Below are 22,345 nucleotides of genomic sequence, written 5' to 3'. Positions count from 1 at the left end.
GGTTTCTTAAGGGCCATACCCACATGTTTCCTCCATCCCCATTCTTCATGCCCCAATGGTATTTGAATTTGGTTCCAACATTCCTCATCTGTGCTCCTTTTGAGCCACTTTCTAAATTAAAAACAGCCTTTCTTGTGGCCATTGCATCTGCCCACATGGTGAGTGAGCTGCATCCGGTGTCATCTTAGCCACCCTATCTTTCCATCTATCCTGACAAAGTGGTGCTTTGCACACGGGCCTCCTTTCTTCCAAAAGTAGTTACGCCCTTCTGTTTAGGCCAGTCCATCACCTTTCTTACTTTTTCCGCACCCCTGCATCCTTCTACCTTGATCGTACCAAAGAGTTCTGGATGGATGATCAACTCTTTGTTGGTTATGTGGGTGTGAAGAAAGGTCGGGCAGTGCAGAAGAGGACAACCTCCAGATGGGTGGTTCTCTGCATTATAATGTGTTACGCACTGGCTAAAAAGGACCCCGTAGGGTTTGCACACTAATTCTACTAGAGTTAAAGCTGCAACCAGTGCCCTGGCACGCGGAGTTCCACTCCTGACATCTGCCAGGCAGCAACGTGGTCATCTTTACATACGTTTATCAAATGCTCCTGTCTGGACAGTCCAGTCTATAGGGGCTGGTACTTTGCCTGTTCGGTCCTGCAGGACTTCTTGTATGGTTTGGATTTGCAGGCCCACCTCCAGGGTTGGTATTGCTTGGGTGTCTATTTTAAGGTAAGGAATCTGCAACTAAAAGTCTCTATCAGATGAACAAGTTATTTACCTTTTGGAAATGCATTATCTGGTAGAAACATATTCTAGTTGCAGATTCCTTACCAGCACCCATCCTCTCTGCTCTACTGATTTCTAGGGACAGGGACTTCCTTTCAGGGCCCTAGTGGTCAGTGTTTGTCATGGCTCTGCGCTTTTGGCGTGGAAAGTCGTGAAAAGAACCTGACGTTAGCACAGTAGGGTGGCGCCTATGTAGGACTGGTAATGTCATATCTGGCACGCATGACACAGACAGCTGGCACATAGCCGATCAATGCCACTTAATAGCGCACAGGGGTACTGTTCAAGGAAGAATCTCCGGATCCAAACTGACGCCTGGGGCAACTTCTAAGGTAACAAATCTGCAACTAGAATATGTCTCTACCAGATAATGTGTTACCGAAGGGAAGTTACTTGTTTGTTGAAAGGGCCATTATGTTCTACATTTATAGAACTACATCTTTCAGAAAAACTAAGCAACTCTTTATTGCTTTTTCACCTCCCCATAAAGGGAACCATATATCCAAATCGGGCACAGCCAGATGGATACTTAAATGCATTCAAACATGGTATTCTATAGCCAAAAGAACTTTACGTACACCTCCTAGAGCACACTCTAATAGGAAGAAAGGAGCATCCATGGCTTTCCTAGGAAATATTCCAATAGCTGGCATTTGTAAGGCAGCTACATGGTCCACACCTTCACAAAACATTGTGTGGATGTTTTAGCACACCACCAAGCCAATGTAGGTCAGGCAGTACTACGTACACTTTTTCAAACATATGCAACACCCGCAGGTTAGCAACAGATTCTGAGGGGGACTGATTTACAGTCTATGCAAATTATATGTATCTACAGCTACAAGTGTCTCGAACGGAATAGGTTACTTATTCTGTAAGCATCTGTTCGTGGCATGTAGTGCTGTAGACTCACCTGCACTAACCCTCCTCACCCGGACACCTGTGGCTGTTGCAGAGTTTTTCTTACATTTAATTCACATGGACATCTCACTGCATATGCTCCTATTCTCAATTCTCACCCTCGTGCGGGAAAACAAACAGTGGCATTGACGCCCATGCACACTATCCCCGAGAAGAAGAGTCACTCAACCTTGTGACTCAAAATACTTCAAAGATCAACAACTTTCACACATCCCGACCCAACATTAGATGGCAGGAGTAAGCAAAGCATGTGAATCTGCAGCACTACATGCCACAAACAGATGCTTACTTTCTAAGTAACATATTGCATGCAGTCCTCCTGATTTTTACAACATTATATTTTTCAGAGTAATTAATTTCTTCTTGTGCTCAATCATCTCTTTGTCAGCAAGCTTTGTGAAAGTAATGAGAAATGATGACGTAATTGTAGTATTTTGAAATTGACCGCTCCCTTCCCTGGCATTCACCCCTCTCCCTTAGAAGAAAACGGAGAAACTTCAGCAAACAGGCCACAGAGGTTCTGAACGAATACTTCTACTCCCACCTCAGCAACCCATACCCCAGTGAGGAAGCGAAAGAGGAGCTTGCCAAGAAGTGTGGTATCACAGTGTCCCAGGTAAGGAGCGTTTTGCATGTACACCATCTCCCTCTATCGTGTTAGGACCCATTTAACTGGCAATATTTTGTTGTGATGCCTCATAACTAGATCTGTTAAATTCTCAGAGGGAATAGGGGAACTGGATTCCCTCCAAAAGTTTGCAAAATAGTCTTGGGTCTCTGAGCTCAGTTTTCCAGTTTGCCTTAATTGTCACACAAGATGGGCATTTCAAGCGACATACAGGTAACCTGGGCAAATAATACTGGGGCTGTGGAGAACATAGAGAGATGTGGGCGAGGGAGGTTGGAGACACAAATAACATACTGGTAAACAAATGCTGCCTTACTTTGGAAAAGAGTATTGATACTAAATCTTGTTCCCGTTTCTTTCTAATTTTCTTTCCCTTTCATTGTATCCCACCATCACTTCTGGTGGTTCCGTTTTCTAACCATTGGCCCCGTATGATTTTACTCCCTCTCCCAACTGCCTTCTTTCTCTATGGTTCCTTTTTCCTGTATCCACTCTATCATTTTCTTGGACTTACTTTTCATTTTTTTCAATCTCCTGCTCTCACTTGCGGCCCCTTACTATTCTGCGTGGGGTGTCATTTTAATGTGGTTTTGAAACTCAACTATTGCTTCCTACAATTTCTCTCTCCTGTCTGTTTCTTGGTTGTTTACTTTGATTTGCCTTTTTTCCCCTATGTTTGCACCATATTCCCATTGCGTGGTGGTCATCCTTTCTTTTTCCCATCTGCACAAGGTGTCCAACTGGTTTGGCAACAAGCGCATCCGCTACAAGAAGAACATTGGTAAGTTCCAGGAGGAAGCCAACATTTACGCCGTGAAAACTGCAGTCAGCGTCACCCAGGGAACCCACAGCGGGGCCAACTCCCCCACTACCCCGACGTCTGCAGGTAAATGTCTGGGAGGGAATGGCCAGACGTCCCTGGGAGGTGCGAGTGGGTGGGGACAGCCTTTCCAACTATCCCCGCCTCTATATGCCATTGCCCCCCTCTCAGCCCCAAGCTGCCAAGTCAAGAAGAGGGTAGGTCTTGTAAGCGTCACAGGCATTAGCTACTCGGTGTACGCGTGGTGGCCTCGTCCTGTTCCTTGCATTATAATTCTGAATGGCTAGATTGTGGGGTTAGGGGAAAAGTTGGGGAAGGGGTGGAAAGGCGTGGCGGAGTCGCTTTGGGGAGGTGGGTGTTGGCAGTTAGAGTTACAGATCAAGCGAGGGGTATCACACACTCTTACCAACCGACACTGCCTTCTTAAGTCTCCTTCATTGCGCAGAAGTACCAGTTTGTGTACGCTTAGAGTATCTAGGTGTTGGTGGCTGCTGTGACATGAAGAGAGTTACATGCAGTATAGAAAATTGCATAGTGATACTGCATGTTTGGCTTGCAGTATTGCGGCACAGTCTGTCCCATGTTGGATAAAAGTAGTTCAACAAGTGCGTTTCTTTTTCTTAGCATTTTGGTATTTCTAGTTTGTTTTCCCCCTTCCTTATGTTGGCTTTAAGTAAAAGAGTGCAAAGAAAATAACACTTCCAAATCAGCTTCTCATGCCTAATATATATATATATATGTTCGATGGCATGTGTCCATTTCAGAGTTCTGTGGCATGTGTACTTTTGTAAAATTAACTTATGACCGTTCCTCCACCTCATGTCAGGTTTCCCTTGTTAACAGTCCAATGCTTAAATTTATGCTTATGGGTGGCAGACCTAGTTAAGTTTTGGGATAAGGTATAATATTGATGAAGCTATTTTGAATGTTTGTAGCACGTGCTGTTGTGGATCACATAACTTTGCACAATCCTGCCATCTGGTGTTGGGCATACATGTAGCAAGTTGTTTTTCTTGGATCTAGAGGATTGGTTTGAGGTTGCGAGTAATCCCTCACCCACTGCCCACAATGCTGCAGGACATAAACTCTACCGTAGATTAATCGTGTTGGATGTACATTTTAGACCTCTTGTATGAGACTGGCTCCGTTTATTGTGTACGCCTATGGTTTGGCACCCTATACTAAGTCCAGGCAATCTTTATTGATAGTGAATATGTGTCCCGATAGCAAAAGCTCTCTAGGGGTAGCTGAGGCGAACACCTGAAGCTTATCCACGAGGAATGTAAAGCACTTGCAATACCACAGTAGTCGGGCAGTAACTCACTCACAAGAAAGAACCATACAGTGTTGCAAAAAAAAATAAAGGATTCTTTATTACAGCACTAACTACTAGACTAACATTGGTATATCTCCCTTTGGAAATATCTACACACAATATATACACAAAATAACAAGCAAATCTACAGGACTCAATTTGGAGGGGGTGGGGATCTGAGGGAGAATCAGCAAAAGTTTTTGGAGCTCCCACGAGTGACCCACTGGCGATGTGACAGTGAGTCACAAGGAGGCTTCAACAGCACAACAAAACAGCGCAGGATTTGCAGGACAGGGGCTGATCTTAGAGTTGCAGAGTGCTGGAAGTCGGACTTCTTGGCACCTGAAGATCTCCTGTAGTAAAATCTTAGGCAGGGGCAACAGTTGCGGTGTACAGAGGTTCTAGTCCAGCGGCAGGAGCCCGCAGTCTCCCAAGTTGGCTAGAATACAAGCAGAACCCAGAGGAGGCCACATACCCACCACCTGTGATGCAGAGCCTTATGATGTCTGTGGGACAGCACACCCCACCCCACGGTAGATGTTGTCTTGAGGTGTCTGTGGAAGCAGTGTAGTGAGTGACTCCTTCACTCCAAGGGAGATTCATTCATGCTTCAAGGTGCAGACAGAGCCCTTGTGACCCTGGCGGATGCAAAGCCTTGAATGCAGCAGATTTCTGGCAGGCTCCAGAGAAACAATGTTGCAATGGGAGCCTTCCCACCAGAAGCAGACTTGTTTGAGTTCCAAAGCAGACCAGCAGTGGTTCCAGAGGTCAGGGGCAGAAGAGGTCTTGCTCAACGAATCTAAGGACCCCCCTCTCGGGGGAGCCCTTAAGTAATCCTAAAAGGGGTTGGTCACTCTCTGATGAGCCACCTATCGGGGGGGGGGGTCAGGGACTAACCTAGGGACTGGCCTAACCAGTCGGCTGCACCCAGGGGCTTCTGCCCATCTTGTTTCCAAGATGGCGGAATCAACCAGCCACCTGGCAGAGCTCTGTGCACCTCCCTAGGGGAGGAGCTGGACAGAGAGGTGATCACACCCCTGTCCTTTGTGCAGTTTCACAACAGAGCGGGAACTGGGGGTTCCTGAGCTGGTGCAAACCGGATTATGCAAGGGGGGCACATTTTCCTTCAAAGCAGTCCGGTGGTACTCAGAGGCCACCCCCAGCCCTTAGTCACCTAATACACAGGGGAGGCGGTCAAACCTCTCCCTTGCAGGAAATCCTTTCTTCAGCCTTCCTCTGCCTGAGCCAGGCTCACCTGTAGGAGAGCAGAACAATATCTGGGGGTTGGCAACAATGTGGGCTGACAGCCATACCCTGTAAGGCTGCATAGGCAGAACTGGTGTATCTTCTAAGGATTCCCAGGAGTACTGGTGATCATGCAGCTTGCACTGGGATCGGTGTAGTTGCATGATTCCAACATGTTTGATACCAAATGTGACTAGGTTTTGGAGTAGCCATTATGTAGTTGGACCACTCGTGTTGGCCAGTGTCCACTACATACTTTAAGATGGCTTCCCCGCATTTGCAAAGCCCAGGGAATGGTGTCTGGGGTTTGTAGGGGTACCCTGCTCATGCAAGGGTACCCTCATTCTTAGGGGCATGCACCCTGCCCTTGGGCTGAAGGGCCTACCAGAGGGGTGACTTACAGTGTCTAAGTGCAGTAACCAGGATATAAGGCAAGCCTTCTATCTTGAGTGAAAGCTGCATACCCATTTCACTCAGTCTGCAATGGCAGGTCTGCAGACTCAGTTTGCATGGGTGGCATAATACATGCTTCATCCCATGGGGTCACCTCCTGTTCCAATGCCTTGGGTGCACCAGTATGCTAATTATGGGTGTGAAAAGTCGAGCAACCATATTAGAGAGAGCTCAGCCCTTGGGGTCCTGGTTTTAGAACTACAGTCTAAACCCACTAACCGGCAAAAAGTGGGGGGGGGGTGGTAACTATGCTAGAAAGATGGAATTTTCCTACACCTCTGACACTGTCGCTCTACAGAGGCAGACTACTTGACTCCTGATTTGCTAGCTACGAGTCAGAAAGACTTTGTATGTTCGCCAACCAATTTGGGACAGACTGGACCGAAAATATTAAAGCCAGGTTTATCAAAATAAATAACCTGATTCCTCACACCATCAGAAGAGCAATACAAACATCCTGTCTGACAGAGGAAGATTTACATCAACCTAGCATATTAGCATGTCTTTCACAATGTACACTACTTTGCGAACCCCATGTTAAAAAGAGGAGGCTAACTTTTGAGGAAATGGTCCCATAGAAGCTTAGATAAAACATTTCCTAAAATAATTGGCCTAGGTAGTGTAGCCCTCCATCATTTGTCATCTGCACAATCTCACTCTGTTTCACTCACTACTTCCACAGGCTGAAACCCAAATCTGCTATGGATCTTGCAGAGCTTTACGAGAAGCCCTTTTCAACAGGCAATGAAGATGACTTTTGACATGACTAAAGCGTTGATCTCCAAGAAGGACCATAGTAAGTCCAGAGTGTAGAAAAACACAAGGCTGGACCAGCGGACCTCTGTCATGATGGTTAACACAGTCAAGAAAATGTTTTTTGTCCAGGGAACTGAAGTCTCTGCTCCTCCTGATAAAGAAAGTAAACTACTACTAAGAGGTATCTGAGGCTGCCATGCAATTGGCCATATCCAGTTTGTTGGGCCTAGTGTTGCAATGGAGTGGGGCTTACATTTTAAGGGACTTATTAGGGGATCTATGAGCAGACGAGATTTCAATCTCTTCCACTGCAAACTTAAGCCCGGCAGCTCACCATCACCATGGGTGCAGGCACCTCATGGCAGTACCAGAGGCAGTTAGTGGAAGAGCAAGGGGAAAATACCAAACCACCAGAGGGTCAACAGCACGTTAAGTGACTATCAGGAGAAACAAACCCTTAAAAACACCAAAGGGGGGGGGGGGGTCCTTCCCTGAGAGAAATCAGAAGATGTCAAATGGGTGTTAAATATATAATACAACATAGATATTGCATAGATCTGCAGGATATAGCTGTCACAGAAATGAGCGATTGAGAAAGTCCCAGCACAAGAGCACAACCAAGAAGTGTACTCTTTGTGCTTCCTTGTCCCAAAACCAGACTTGACACTGATGCCCATCATGAACCTCAGATTCCTAAACCGGTTCATTAAAATGCAGACATACAAGATGACAAAACTGCAGAGGTCATGCAAGTGCTGAGGAAAGGAGACTACATGGCGACCATAGGCCTAAAGAATGTCTAGTTCCTTATCTCGATGAACAAGCAAAAGTAATACCTCGTAGTACTGGTTTGAAATGCTTCCATTTGTGATAGTCACCTCCGAGGGTTTTTTCAAAACACCTCACAGTGATGACGCCTCACTTGAGAAGGCATGGAATACATGTGTATCCCTACATAGACGACTAAGATGGTAAAGGCACGCCCACAGGAAAATGCAAACTCAGTGTAGAGACAGAAATGCAGGCATTACACAAACATGGAGAAATTGTCACCAATTCCTGTGAAAGAAAAGGTCTTCCTGGTGGTGACTGAGAGCTCAAACAAGAGGGCAGCCTTCCTTGTGCAGAAGAGAGTCCCTATCACAAGGACGGACTCTGACAGTAAGAAGTGTGATAAAACATTGTGGGATAGTTGCAACATTCATTGCTTTACAGGGAGTGCAGAATTATTAGGCAAGTTGTATTTTTGAGGATTAATATTATTATTGAACAACAACCATGTTCTCAATGAACCCAAAAAACTCATTAATATCAAAGCTGAATATTTTTGGAAGTAGTCTTTAGTTTGTTTTTAGTTTTAGCTATGTTAGGGGGATATCTGTGTGTGCAGGTGACTATTACTGTGCATAATTATTAGGCAACTTAACAAAAAAAAATATATACCCATTTCAATTATTTATTATTACCAGTGAAACCAATATAACATGTCAACATTCACAAATATACATTTCTGACATTCAAAAACAAAACAAAAACAAATCAGTGACCAATATAGCCACCTTTCTTTGCAAGGACACTCAAAAGCCTGCCATCCATGGATTCTGTCAGTGTTTTGATCTGTTCACCATCAACATTGCGTGAAGCAGCAACCACAGCCTCCCAGACACTGTTCAGAGAGGTGTACTGTTTTCCCTCCTTGTAAATCTCACATTTGATGATGGACCACAGGTTCTCAATGGGGTTCAGATCAGGTGAACAAGGAGGCCATGTCATTAGATTTCCTTCTTTTATACCCTTTCTTGCCAGCCACGCTGTGGAGTACTTGGACGCGTGTGATGGAGCATTGTCCTGCATGAAAATCATGTTTTTCTTGAAGGATGCAGACTTCTTCCTGTACCACTGCTTGAAGAAGGTGTCTTCCAGGAACTGGCAGTAGGACTGGGAGTTGAGCTTGACTCCATCCTCAACCCGAAAAGGCCCCACAAGCTCATCTTTGATGATACCAGCCCAAACCAGTACTCCACCTCCACCTTGCTGGCGTCTGAGTCGGACTGGAGCTCTCTGCCCTTTACCAATCCAGCCACGGGCCCATCCATCTGGCCCATCAAGACTCACTCTCATTTCATCAGTCCATAAAACCTTAGAAAAATCAGTCTTGAGATATTTCTTGGCCCAGTCTTGACGTTTCAGCTTGTGTGTCTTGTTCAGTGGTGGTCGTCTTTCAGCCTTTCTTACCTTGGCCATGTCTCTGAGTATTGCACACCTTGTGCTTTTGGGCACTCCAGTGATGTTGCAGCTCTGAAATATGGCCAAACTGGTGGCAAGTGGCATCGTGGCAGCTGCACGCTTGACTTTTCTCAGTTCATGGGCAGTTATTTTGCGCCTTGGTTTTTCCACACGCTTCTTGCGACCCTGTTGACTATTTTGAATGAAACGCTTGATTGTTCGATGATCACGCTTCAGAAGCTTTGCAATTTTAAGAGTGCTGCATCCCTCTGCAAGATATCTCACTATTTTTGACTTTTCTGAGCCTGTCAAGTCCTTCTTTTGACCCATTTTGCCAAAGGAAAGGAAGTTGCCTAATAATTATGCACACCTGATATAGGGTGTTGATGTCATTAGACCACACCCCTTCTCATTACAGAGATGCACATCACCTAATATGCTTAATTGGTAGTAGGCTTTCGAGCCTATACAGCTTGGAGTAAGACAACATGCATAAAGAGGATGATGTGGTCAAAATACTAATTTGCCTAATAATTCTGCACTCCCTGTAATCTCATTCTACCACATGAGACCTTACCAAGAATAGCTCCAAAGCCAATGTTCAAACAGTGGGGACTAGGAGGATCTAATGTTTATCAAAGAAAAAGTACAGAGACACACAATGGTGGGATTTAAAAACATGTCGCAGTAGGCAGGCTATTCAAACAACTGGCCCTAAATGACAATGGATGCATCCCACACGGATGGAGCAGTTACGCTTGGGAGCTAGACATCGGAGACCAGTAGAACCCTCTGCAAGCTGTCTAGTACATCAATGTTCTAGAACTCAAGACAGTTTTTTTTTTTTTGGCATCAAAAGCCTTCCACAATACATATTAAGGGAAAAATAGTATGGATTCAAACAGACACCATGAGATCAGTATTCTACTCTGAACAGTCTTGGGGTGGGGACAAGATCCTGCGTATTAGTGAGACTAGCAGAGACGCATTAAAAGGTCCATACAGAAAGATATACCACTATCAGCCATACACTGACCAGGCAACTAAACTTGGAGGTGAACATGTTAAGTAGGCACTTCAGTGGGAACCAAAACAAGAGGAAGTGCACAAAATATCCCAACAATGAGGTACACAAGTAGATCCACTAACATGCAAAAATACAAAACGCCAAACCTTTGCGTCCAGATACACACCACCGGTCCCAAGAAAATGCCAGTCAATTAATTGGTTGAAGATTTTTGCATACGTTTTTTTCACCAATCCTACTGCTACCACCTCTAACGATAAACAAGGGCAAACAGCAACCATGAGATTGATAATGATAGCCCGACATTAGACCAGACAAACATGAGTTCGATGGCATCTGTCGCTGTAGATACACATGTTCTGCATAGCTCGCCATCTGGTGTTGGGTCGGAGTGTTACAAGTTGTTTTTCTTCGAAGAAGTCTTTCGAGTCACGGGACCGAGTGACTCCTTCTGTCTCCATTGCGCATGGGCGTCGACTCCATCTTCGATTGTTTTCTTTCCGCCATCGGGTTCGGACGTGTTCCTGTCGCTCCGAGTTTCGGAACGGAAAGTTAGTAAATATCGGAAGATTTTCGTCGGTATTGTTGCTTTCGGGATCGGCGTAGTTAGATTCAACACTGCATCGAAGGTCGACGCGCTCCGGTGCCCTTCGGGGTAGTTTTCGATCCCCCGTCGGGGCCTGGTCGGCCCGACCGCGTGTAGAACAACGCCGATGGAACGGACCCCGTTCCGTTTTTGTCCCAAATGCCACAACAAATACCCGTATACAGACCAACATTTGGTCTGTAAACTGTGCCTGTCGCCTGAGCACAGTGAGGAGACTTGCGAGGCCTGTCGCGCGTTCCGGTCCCGAAAGACACTCCGTGACCGTCGAGCCAGGAGACTTTAGATGGCGTCCACGCCGACAGCGCACCGAGAGTTCGAGGAACAAGAGGAAGAAGAAACCTTTTCGATCCACGAATCGGACTCCGAGGAATTCGACGATCAAAGAACCGTAAGTAAGACGTCGAAAACAACACACAAGAAAAGTGACAAGGCCCAGGGGACGCCACTGCCACCAGGCCATGGCTCCACCCATAAATTCGGTGACCGACCATCGGCACCGAAAAAGGCCCAAACAGTGCCGAGATCGTCCGACTCCAGTCGAGACACCGGCACGCAGCCTTCTCGGGATCGAGAAAGTGCTGGCGAAAAGCAACGACACCGAGATAGCGGTGTAGAAACGGCTTGACGCCGAGACAGCGGCACCGACGAAGATCGACGCCGACAGGTTTCGACTCCAAAAAAGAAAAAAGCCACCTCGGAGCCGAAAAAACATACAGACAGGGTTTCGGTGCCGAAACAACCCGTAACCGACCCAGGTCCAGGCTCTTATACAGAGGAGCAATCACTGTCCTCTCAGATGCGAAAGCATAGGTTTGAGGAAGAGCTGCAATCCACCGAAGTGGACCATACGCAAAAACGTATTTTCATACAGCAGGGAACAGGAAAAATAAGCACCCTTCCCCCTATTAGGAGAAAAAGGAGACTGGAGTTTCAAACAGACCAGGCGCCACAAACCAAGATGGTGAAAAAGGTGACTCCGCCACCCTCTCCTCCACCTGTAATTAACGTCTCACCAGCACAAACTCCGTCACATTCCCCGGCTCACACCACCATGAGCCAAGGTGACCAGGATCAAGACGCTTGGGACTTATATGACGCCCCAGTGTCGGACAACAGTCCGGAGGCATATCCAACAAAGCCCTCACCACGAGAAGACAGCACAGCATATTCTCAAGTGGTGGCTAGAGCGGCACAATTCCACAACGTAAACCTCCACTCAGAACAAGTCGAGGATGACTTTTTATTCAACACCCTCTCCTCCACCCACAGCTCCTACCAAAGCCTGACTATGCTGCCAGGTATGCTTCGGCACGCAAAGGAAATCTTCAAGGAGCCGGTCAAAAGTAGGGCAATAACGCCAAGGGTGGAAAAGAAATCTAAGGCACCTCCTACAGACCCTGTTTTCATCACCACACAGCTGCCACCAGATTCCGTCGTAGTAGGAGCAGCTCGGAAAAGAGCCAACTCCCACACATCTGGGGATGCACCACCCCCAGATAAAAAGAGCCGCAAGTTCGATGCAGCTGGGAAAAGAGTCGCAGTACAAGCTGCAAACCAGTGGCGCATCGCTAACTCTCAAGCACTACTTGCGCGCTATGACAGAGCCCATTGGGATGAGATGCAACACCTCATCGAGCATCTACCCAAGGAACTACAAAAGAGGGCAAAGCAGGTGGTTGAGGAAGGACAGAACATATCAAATAACCAGATACGATCCTCTATGGACGCAGCAGACACAGCTGCAAGAACAATTAATACATCTGTGACCATTAGAAGGCACGCATGGCTAAGAACGTCTGGGTTCAAACCAGAGATACAGCAGGCAGTGCTCAATATGCCATTCAACGAAAAACAACTGTTCGGACCAGAAGTGGACACGGCAATCGAAAAACTAAAAAAAGACACTGACACTGCTAAAGCCATGGGCGCACTCTACTCCCCGCAGAGCAGAGGAACCTACAGCACCTTCCGCAAGACACCCTTTAGAGGGGGGTTTCGGGGTCAGGCCACACAAGCCAGCACCTCGCAGGCAACACCGTCCAGCTACCAGGGACAGTACAGGGGAGGCTTTCGGGGTCAATACAGAGGAGGGCAATTCCCTAGGAATAGAGGATAATTTCAAAGCCCCAAAACCCCTACAACCAAGCAGTGACTCAGATGTCACTCACCCCCTCCACACAACACCAGTGGGGGGAAGAATAGGTCAGTATTACCAAGCATGGGAGGAAATAACTACAGACACTTGGGTCTTAGCAATTATCCAACATGGTTATTGCATAGAATTCCTAAAATTCCCTCCAAACATACCACCAAAAGCACAGAATTTATCAAAACAACATTCCGAACTTCTGGAAATAGAAGTTCAAGCACTATTGCAAAAGAATGCAATCGAATTAGTACCAAACACACAAACAAACACAGGAGTCTATTCACTGTACTTCTTAATACCAAAAAAGGACAAAACACCGGAGGATGTGGCTTGATTGAAAGATCGCCACTTTGCTGAGCACATTCCTCCCACACCCAAAAAAGACTTTCCAGCTAAGAAAGGTAGAGTGTGTTTTCGAAGAGGTATCCGGAGGGAGACTCGAATGTACTGCCCAGATTGTCCTTCAAAGCCTGGGCTGTGTGTGGGTGGTTGTTTTAAGAATTACCACACCCAGAAGAATTTCTGGGAACAACCATGAGTGTAAACTCATGTCTGTTTTGTATTTTCATGTGTTCAGTTTCATGGTTAGCATTTCTGTCATGTACTTAGTTAGAGCTTTTGTATTTGTAGTTTTGTTATTATTTCTACTTAGTTAGGGGTTCCTCTGTTTAAAAAAAAGTTTTAAAAAAAATTCGTATTCAAAGGAATACATTACCAATTCAAAGTATTGCCTTTTGGTTTAACAACCGCACCAAGAGTCTTTACCAAATGTCTAGCAGTAGTGGCTGCACACATCAGAAGGCAGCAAATACATGTATTCCCGTATCTAGACGACTGGCTAATCAAAACCAATTCACTAACAAAGTGCTTACACCACACAAATCAAATCATACAAACCCTCTACAAACTAGGTTTCACCGTCAACTTTGCAAAATCCAACATTTTGCCGTGCAAAGTACAACAATACCTGGGAGCCATAATAGACACAACAAAAGGAGTATCCACTCCAAGTCCACAAAGAATTCAAAATTTCAACAAGATCATACAACGCATGTATCCAACACAAACAATACAAGCAAAGATGATATTACAACTCCTAGGCATGATGTCCTCATGCATAGCCATTGTCCCGAACGCAAGACTGCACATGAGGCCCTTACAACAGTGCCTAGCATCACAATGGTCACAAGCACAGGGTCACCTTCTAGATCTGGTGTTGATAGACCGCCAAACTTACCTCTCGCTTCTATGGTGGAACAGTATAAATTTAAACAAAGGGCGGCCTTTCCAAGACCCAGTGCCACAATACGTAATAACAGATGCTTCCATGACAGGGTGGGGAGCACACCTCGATCAACACAGCATACAAGGACAATGGAACGTACATCAAACAAAACTGCATATAAATCACCTAGAAATGCTAGCAGTTTTTCAAGCATTAAGGGCTTTCCAACCAATTATAACTCACAAATACATTCTTGTCAAAACAGACAACATGACAACAATGTATTATCTAAACAAACAAGGGGGGACACACTCAACGCAGTTGAGCCTGCTGGCACAAAAGATATGGCGATGGGCAATTCACAACCACATTCGCCTAATAGCACAGTTTATTCCAGGGATCCAGAATCAACTTGCAGACAATCTCTCTCGAGATCACCAACAGGTCCACGAATGGGAAATTCACCCCCAAATTCTAAACACTTACTTCAGACTCTGGGGAACACCTCAAATAGACTTGTTTGCAACAAAGGAGAATGCAAAATGCCAAAACTTCGCATCCAGATACCCACACAGGCAGTCCCAAGGCAATGCCCTATGGATGAACTGGTCAGGGATATTTGCCTACGCTTTTTCTCCTCTCCCTCTCCTTCCTTATCTGGTAAACAAATTGAGTCAAAACAAACTCAAACTCATATTAATAGCACCAACTTGGGCAAGGCAACCCTGGTACACAACACTGCTAGACCTATCAGTAGTACCCCACATCAAATTGCCCAACAGGCCGGATCTGTTAACACAACACAACCAACAGATCAGACATCCAGATCCAGCATCGCTGAATCTAGCAATCTGGCTCCTGAAATCCTAGAATTCGGACACTTACAACTTACCCAAGAATGTATGGAAGTCATAAAGCAAGCCAGAAGGCCGTCCACTAGGCACTGCTATGCAAGTAAATGGAAGAGGTTTGTTTGCTACTGCCATCATAATCAGATCCAACCTTTACACGCAACTCCAAAGGATGTAGTGGGTTACTTGCTTCACTTACAAAAATCTAACCTAGCCTTCTCTTCCATTAAAATACACCTTGCAGCAATATCTGCATACCTGCAGACTACCTATTCGACTTCCCTATATAGGATACCAGTCATTAAAGCATTCATGGAAGGCCTTAAAAGAATTATACCACCAAGAACACCACCTGTTCCTTCATGGAACTTAAATGTTGTCTTAACAAGACTCATGGGTCCACCTTTTGAACCCATGCACTCTTGCGAAATACAGTTCCTAACCTGGAAGGTTGCATTTCTCATCACCATTACATCTCTAAGAAGAGTAAGCGAAATTCAGGCGTTTACAATACAAGAACCTTTTATACAACTACACAAAAATAAAGTCGTCCTAAGGACTAATCCTACATTTTTACCAAAGGTTATTTCACCGTTCCACCTAAATCAAACAGTGGAACTACCAGTGTTCTTCCCACGCCAGATTCCATAGCTGAGAGGGCACTACATACATTAGATGTCAAAAGAGCATTAATGTACTACATTGACAGAACGAAGAACATCAGAAAGACTAAACAACTATTTATTGCATTCCAAAAACCTCATGCAGGAAACCCAATATCAAAACAAGGTATAGCCAGATGGATAGTTAAATGCATCCAAATCTGCTACCTTAAAGCAAAACGACAACTGCCCATTACACCAAGGGCACACTCAACCAGAAAAAAAGGTGCTACCATGGCCTTTCTAGGGAACATCCCAATGCAAGAAATATGTAAGGCAGCCACATGGTCTACGCCACACACGTTCACCAAGCACTACTGTGTAGACGTGCTATCCGCACAGCAAGCCACAGTAGGTCAAGCCGTGTTAAGAACATTATTTCAAACCACTTCCATTCCTACAGGCTGAGCCACCGCTTTTGGGGAGATAACTGCTTACTAGTCTATGCAGAACATGTGTATCTACAGCGACAGATGCCATCGAACTGAAAATGTCACTTACCCAGTGTACATCTGTTCGTGGCATCAGTCGCTGGAGATTCACATGTGCCCATCCGCCTCCCCGGGAGCCTGTAGCAGTTCGGAAGTTAGCTTCAACTTTGTACATTTGTATATATTATTTTAACCTTAAATAGGTACATACTTAGTCACTCCATTGCATGGGCACTATTACTACAACACAACTCCTACCTCACCCTCTGCGGGGAAAACAATCGAAGATGGAGTCGACGCCCATGCGCAATGGAGACAGAAGGAGGAGTCACTCGGTCCCGTGACTCGAAAGACTTCTTCGAAGAAAAACAACTTGTAACACTCCGACACAACACCAGATGGCGAGCTATGCAGAACATGTGAATCTTCAGCGACTGATGCCACGAACAGATGTACACTGGGTAAGTGACATTTTCATTTTCAGATCTGGTGGCAATGGCATAGGGCATGTTATGGAAACTACCTGTCTCACAAGACTTGCTAACGATACAAGAGGGACAAGTATGTGATCCAGAGCCAGTCTGTCTCAATCTAGCCGTGTGATTCCTAAGGCCCCTTAGAGTGCAGCCACCTGGGCTAACCTCAAGGACATCTTGCGGTCATATTTGTATGTACCAGGGGCACCGCCTAGAAAACTTTCTGTTCAATGCTATATGTGGCTGTAGATACACATGCTTTGCATAAGTCCGCCATCTAGTGTTGGGTCTGGAGTGTTGGAAGTTGTTTTTGTTAAAATAATCTTTTTGAGTCCCAGGATCGAGTGTCTCCTCCTTTCGGTGATACTGCGCATGGGCGTAGAGTCCTTTTGTTAGATTTTCTCTCTGCCGTTGGGTTTAGATGTGTGTTCCTCTCGCTCTGGTATTTCCTGAGCTCATTCTATTCCGAACTGTTCACTTCAGTCTTTCTTTCAGCGACAAGGCTATCCGCGTCTGTCTCTGGCCTACTCCTTTATGTGGTGTTGGACTGTGCAGGGCTAATAGAATGTACTCGGTTCTGCACTCGATCCTACTCTAGATTTCCCGACACCGAGCAGCATCTGGTGTGTAATTTTTGTCTCTCCCTGGACCACAATGAACAGAGTTGCGACGCCTGCCGTTCCTTTTGATCCAAGAAGACGCCCAGAGACCAAAGAGGTTGTCGGTTGGAGGTGGCGTCCAAAACACCAGACGATGCTCCACATATGTTCGGTGAAGAGCACGCGCAGGATGAGCCAGAACCAGGAGGAGGCCTTTGCCATCGTAGAGTCTGATTTCCAGTCTGACATTGAAAGCCAACTAGTCACCTCTGCGCATACTGTGGGTAGAATAATCCCTACTCCCCATACAAAGACTCTAAAAATGCCCCAGGAGCAGGTCGCCTGACCACCACTGCCTTCGGGCCATTGTTGGATCCGAAAATCTCCTTCATATGCCCAACTCGGCACCGAAAGCAACCAAGACATCTTCGGCATCGACCTTCGGATTGGCAACTTCACAGGCACCATCGGGATCAAGCAGATCCATTGAACTGAGCGCTTTGGAACAGGGCAAAAAAGCTTCCACAGCCACTTTGCAGCTGACAGCTTCAACCTGACCAAGGACTTCGGTACCCAAAATTGTGGAACACAAGATCGTGCCTTTTAAAGACTCCTGTTATTCTTCCGAAACAGCTTTACCAGTGGAGCCCGTTTAAAAGATTATGGACGCTTGTCAGCGCCGGCTCCATATTTAAAAGGAACAGGGAGAATCATTGCTTCCCCCCCCCATTCCAATTGAAAGGAAGCTAACCTTTGAAGAGGCATTGGAAACTGCTGCTGCCCCCAAGAAGGCCTCCAAGGACAAGGCTCCCGTTAGATCTCAGGCTTTTCCACCACACTCTCCAGTGCTTCTTTCCACCCCTCCACCACCTCCTCAATCTCCTACACCACTTATTGAACCACAGTTTTAACCACAGAGTTCACCAGCACCACAGGAAGATGATGTGGGTGACATACCACATGAGAGAGATCCATGGGATTCATATGATCCCGATCCCATCCTGCCAAATGACCCAGATTTAGATCTTGCACAGCCATCACCACCTGAAGATACAACATCTTATCAGCAGGTGATAGCAAGGACAGCCACATACCACTATGTCCAGCTGTACACTAACCATGTTGAAGAGGATTTTCTCTTTGACACCTTTATTGCAACACACAGAGAGTCAGTTCCTCCCCATGCTACGCAGCATGCTTAGACAGGCTAATGATATTTTTAAAGAACCCGTAAGGTCTAGAGTAATCACCCCTAGGGTAAATTAAAAATTACAATTGAGCACCTACACCTACACCTACTATACAGGCTCAAATCCCTCCAGACTCGATAGTGGCCAAAACTGCACGAAAATGTACTAATAGTCAATCCACAGGAGATTTGCTTCCCAAGCAGAAAATTACGTGCAGCGGGCAAAAGAGTAGCTGCACAAGATGCCAATCATTGGCGTATCGCCAATTCACACGCACTTTTGGCACTGTATGACAGGACCCATTGGGACGAAACAGGGGATCTCCTTCAATAGCTCCCAGAAGAGCTTCGCAAAAGGGTGCAAGAGATAGTATCAGAGGGTTAAACTATCTCCAATATTTTCATTTGGTGTTCAACTGATGCCTCAGATACCGCAGCACGTGGTATTAATTACAAGTATCATTATACGCAGGCATGCTTGGCTTAAGTGTTCAAGTTCCAAGCCAGAAATACAGCAGGCAGTCCTCAACATGTCATTTGATAGAGAACACTTATTTGGCCAACAAGTGGATGCCACAATAGAAAGACTTAAAGACTAAACAGCAAAAGCAATGGGGGCATTACTCACCACCACACAACATGGTAATTTTCGTCGCCCACAATTAGGGAAGGGTTTAAACCATCCTCTACCGAGCCTTCCACCTCTCAGAACAGACAAAACTCCCATATCTACAACAGAGGTTCCTTTAGGAGATGCCATAGAGGCTCAAACAGAGGCAGAGGGAAGGCATCCACCTCCAGAGAATCTTCCTCCACTGCACACCAGTAACTACCCACACCTTCCACCACCTCACACCTCTCCAGTAGGGGGAAGACTCAAGAACTTCTACCCACCTTGTATATCACCACAGACCAGTGGGTTCTCTCAATTATCCAACATGGTTATTGTCTGGAGCTCACTTCCACTCTGCCAAACTCCTCTCCTCGCACTCACAAAATCTCATAGGAACGTCCTTCTCTTCTCAAAGAGGAGGTACAATCCCTTCTACTCAAAGGGGCTATAGAACCAGCCCCCTTCTTTTCACAGCAAGGGTTAGGAGTATACTCCCTGTACTTCCTAATACCAAAGGAGGACGGGTCACTCAGGCCTATTCTAGATCTCGGACCACTAAATAACTACGTTCTCCCACAGCATTTGCATTTGGTCACTCTCTAAGATGTCATTACACTCTTACAGCAAGGCGACTTTGACAGCTTTAGATCTAAAGGATACTTATTTTCTTTCATATTCCCATTCACCTAGCATACTGCAAATATCTTAGATTTGTTATTGGGGGGAAAAATTATCATTTCAAGGTTTTTGCTTTCAGGGTTACAACTGTTCCCAGGGTCTTAACAAAATGTCTAGCAGTAGTTGCTGCATATCTCAGACGTCAATACATTCATGAGTTCCCTTACTTGGGCGATTGGGTCATCAAAGCCAATACATTACAACACTGTCAGCACACTGGATCTACTTCAGACTCCCGGATTCAAGATCAACTTTCTCAAATCCCATTTCCAACCTTTGGAGCTACAGCCTTATTTAGGAGCAGTGCTCAATGTGCAGATAGTTAGCATAACCAAGTCCCGCTCGCATTCAAACTTTAATTTCACAGTTACAGGAAAACCACACTTGCACAGTGAAGGAAGTGATGCAGCTATTATGGATGATGGCATCTTGCATTGCCATCGTACCTCATGCCAGACTGCACGTGTCCCCTACAGCAATGCCCGTCTCATCAGTGGTCTATCACAGTGTCATCTCCGAGATCTAGTGTTGCTGGTCCGCCAGACTCACTGCAACGGTAGAACCCCATCAACCTCTCCAAGGAGCAAATGTTTTTACACCCTGTACTTCAGATCACTCGGACTACAGATGCATCACAGACAGGTTGGGGAGCTTACCTCAGCAGCCTAGCAATACAAGGTCTATGGGATCCCATTCAACAAGCTTCACATATCATTTACCTGGAGCTTCTAACAGTTTTCCTAGCAATGAAGGCTTTTCTTCCACAACTCTCCCACAAAGGGGTTCTAGTCCGTACATACAACATGACAACCATGTATTATCTGCAAAAACAGAGGGGGGGAGACACATTCTTGTCAGTTGTCCCATCTTGCGTAGACAGTATGGAAATGGGCAATTCACTACCACATTCATTCAGTGGCAGAGTATCTTGCAGGCATAGGCAATCAATTTGCAGACCTCTTCAGCAGGATGCAGCAACAAGTCCACGAATGGGAACTCCACCCATAAGTTCTTAAACAGTACTTTCTTTCGTGGGGAACACCCCAAATAGACCTTTTTGCCACCGCAAAAAAAATACAAAATGCCAAAATCTGGTGTCCAGATACCCACACTTTTAGTCCAAGGGCAATGCTCTATGGATGAATTGGTCAGGGATATTTACTTATGTTTTTCCACCTCCCCCTCATTCCATCTGTAGTTCACAAATTGAGGCAAACCTCTCTCACCATTATCCTCGTAGCTCCCACATGGGCATGTCCAGCTTGGTTCACAACACTTCTGGATTTATCAGTAGTTCCACATGAGAAGCTCCCCAATAGGCCAGACCGTCTCTCTAAATCAAGGACAGATGAGGCATCCAGACCCCAACTCTCAACCTTGCGACATGGCTCCTGAAGCCAAGTCATAGTTTGGTTACTTAAATCTACTGCCAGAATGCATAGACATCCTAAAAGAGGCACATAAACCTACAACCAGACAGTGTTGTGCAGCAAAATGGAAACGTTTTGTATGCTGCTGTTAAACTAAGAACATTGACCCACTTAAAGCTTCAGTCCAAGACATTAATTTATGCAAATGAAGCAGAATAAACAAACTTAGCATACTCGTCTATTTGTCTTTATTTAGCAGCTATAACTGCTTACCTCCAAAACAGACAACACATCTCTTTATTCAGAATTCCAGTTATTAAAGCCTTCATGGAAGGTCTCAAAAGTCATTCTACCCAGGGTACCTCTAGCACTATCCTGGAACCTTAATGTTGTTCTTACTAGGCTCATATGTCCACCTTTTGAGCCAATGCATACATGCTCTTTACAATTCATTTCATGGAAAGTGTCTTTTTTAGTAGCTATCACTTCCCTAAGACGTGTAAGTGAACTTCAGGCTCTAACCTTAGAAAAACTATTCTTCCAGATACACAGACCTAGAGTAGTTCTTCAAGCAAACCCTAAATTCCTTCCAAATGTAGTTTCACAATTCCATATCAAGCAATCAGTTGAATTAATAGTCTTTTTCCCACAACAAGACCCTGTTGCAGAAAGAGCTCTTTACACACTGTATGTTAAAAGTGCACTCATGTATTATATTGACAGAACCAAACAGTTTAGGAAATCTAAACAACTTTTTGTAGCATTTTCAATGCCTCATAAAGGCAACCCAATATCAACAAATGGTATAGCGAGATGGCTAATCAAATTTATTCAAACTTGCCATTTTAAGGCCAAACAGTTACCTGCTACCCCCAGAGCACACTCCACTAGGAAAAAAGGTGCTTCTATGGATTTCCTAGGTAACATACCAATATCAGACATATGTAAAGCTGCTACTTTTTCTACACCGCGTACATATGCTGAACACTATTGTGCAGATGTTTTAGCACACCAGCAAGCCAATGATGGCCAAGCAGTGCTCAGAACACTTTTTCAGGCAACTCTTACAGCCCAGCCACTGCTTCTTTGGAGGGACTGCTTTACAGTCTATGCAAATCATGTTTATCTACAGCCACACATGCAATTGAACAGAAAATGTTACTTACCCAGTAGACATCTGTTTGTGGCATGTAGTGCTGTAGATTTACATGTGCCCTTCCTCCTCCCCTGACTCCTGGAGCAGTTGTAGTTGCATTAGCATATAAATATTTTACATATGTAAATACATTGCCTGGTCATCTTTTTTTTCTTTACTCTCTAATC

General features: G+C 45.4%; 1 protein-coding gene across 2 annotated transcripts in view; it reads left to right on the top strand.

Annotated features, from left to right (window-relative positions):
- The window catches only part of PBX2 (PBX homeobox 2), a 172,126-nt gene that overhangs the window by 112,145 nt on the left and 37,636 nt on the right, over positions 1–22,345 (top strand). Inside the window, exons 5-6 of one of the 2 annotated variants that reach the window (XM_069237258.1) lie at positions 2,183–2,318; positions 3,063–3,216. In XM_069237258.1, coding sequence (XP_069093359.1) covers positions 2,183–2,318; positions 3,063–3,216 — 290 coding nt within the window. The remainder of the gene's footprint in view (positions 1–2,182; positions 2,319–3,062; positions 3,217–22,345) is intronic. The other variant, XM_069237259.1, reaches the window with a different exon arrangement.

Source organism: Pleurodeles waltl, chromosome 6 (genome assembly GCF_031143425.1).
Source record: "Pleurodeles waltl isolate 20211129_DDA chromosome 6, aPleWal1.hap1.20221129, whole genome shotgun sequence".
NCBI classification, from domain to species: domain Eukaryota; kingdom Metazoa; phylum Chordata; class Amphibia; order Caudata; family Salamandridae; genus Pleurodeles; species Pleurodeles waltl.
This window is presented reverse-complemented; position numbering and strand designations above follow the sequence as displayed.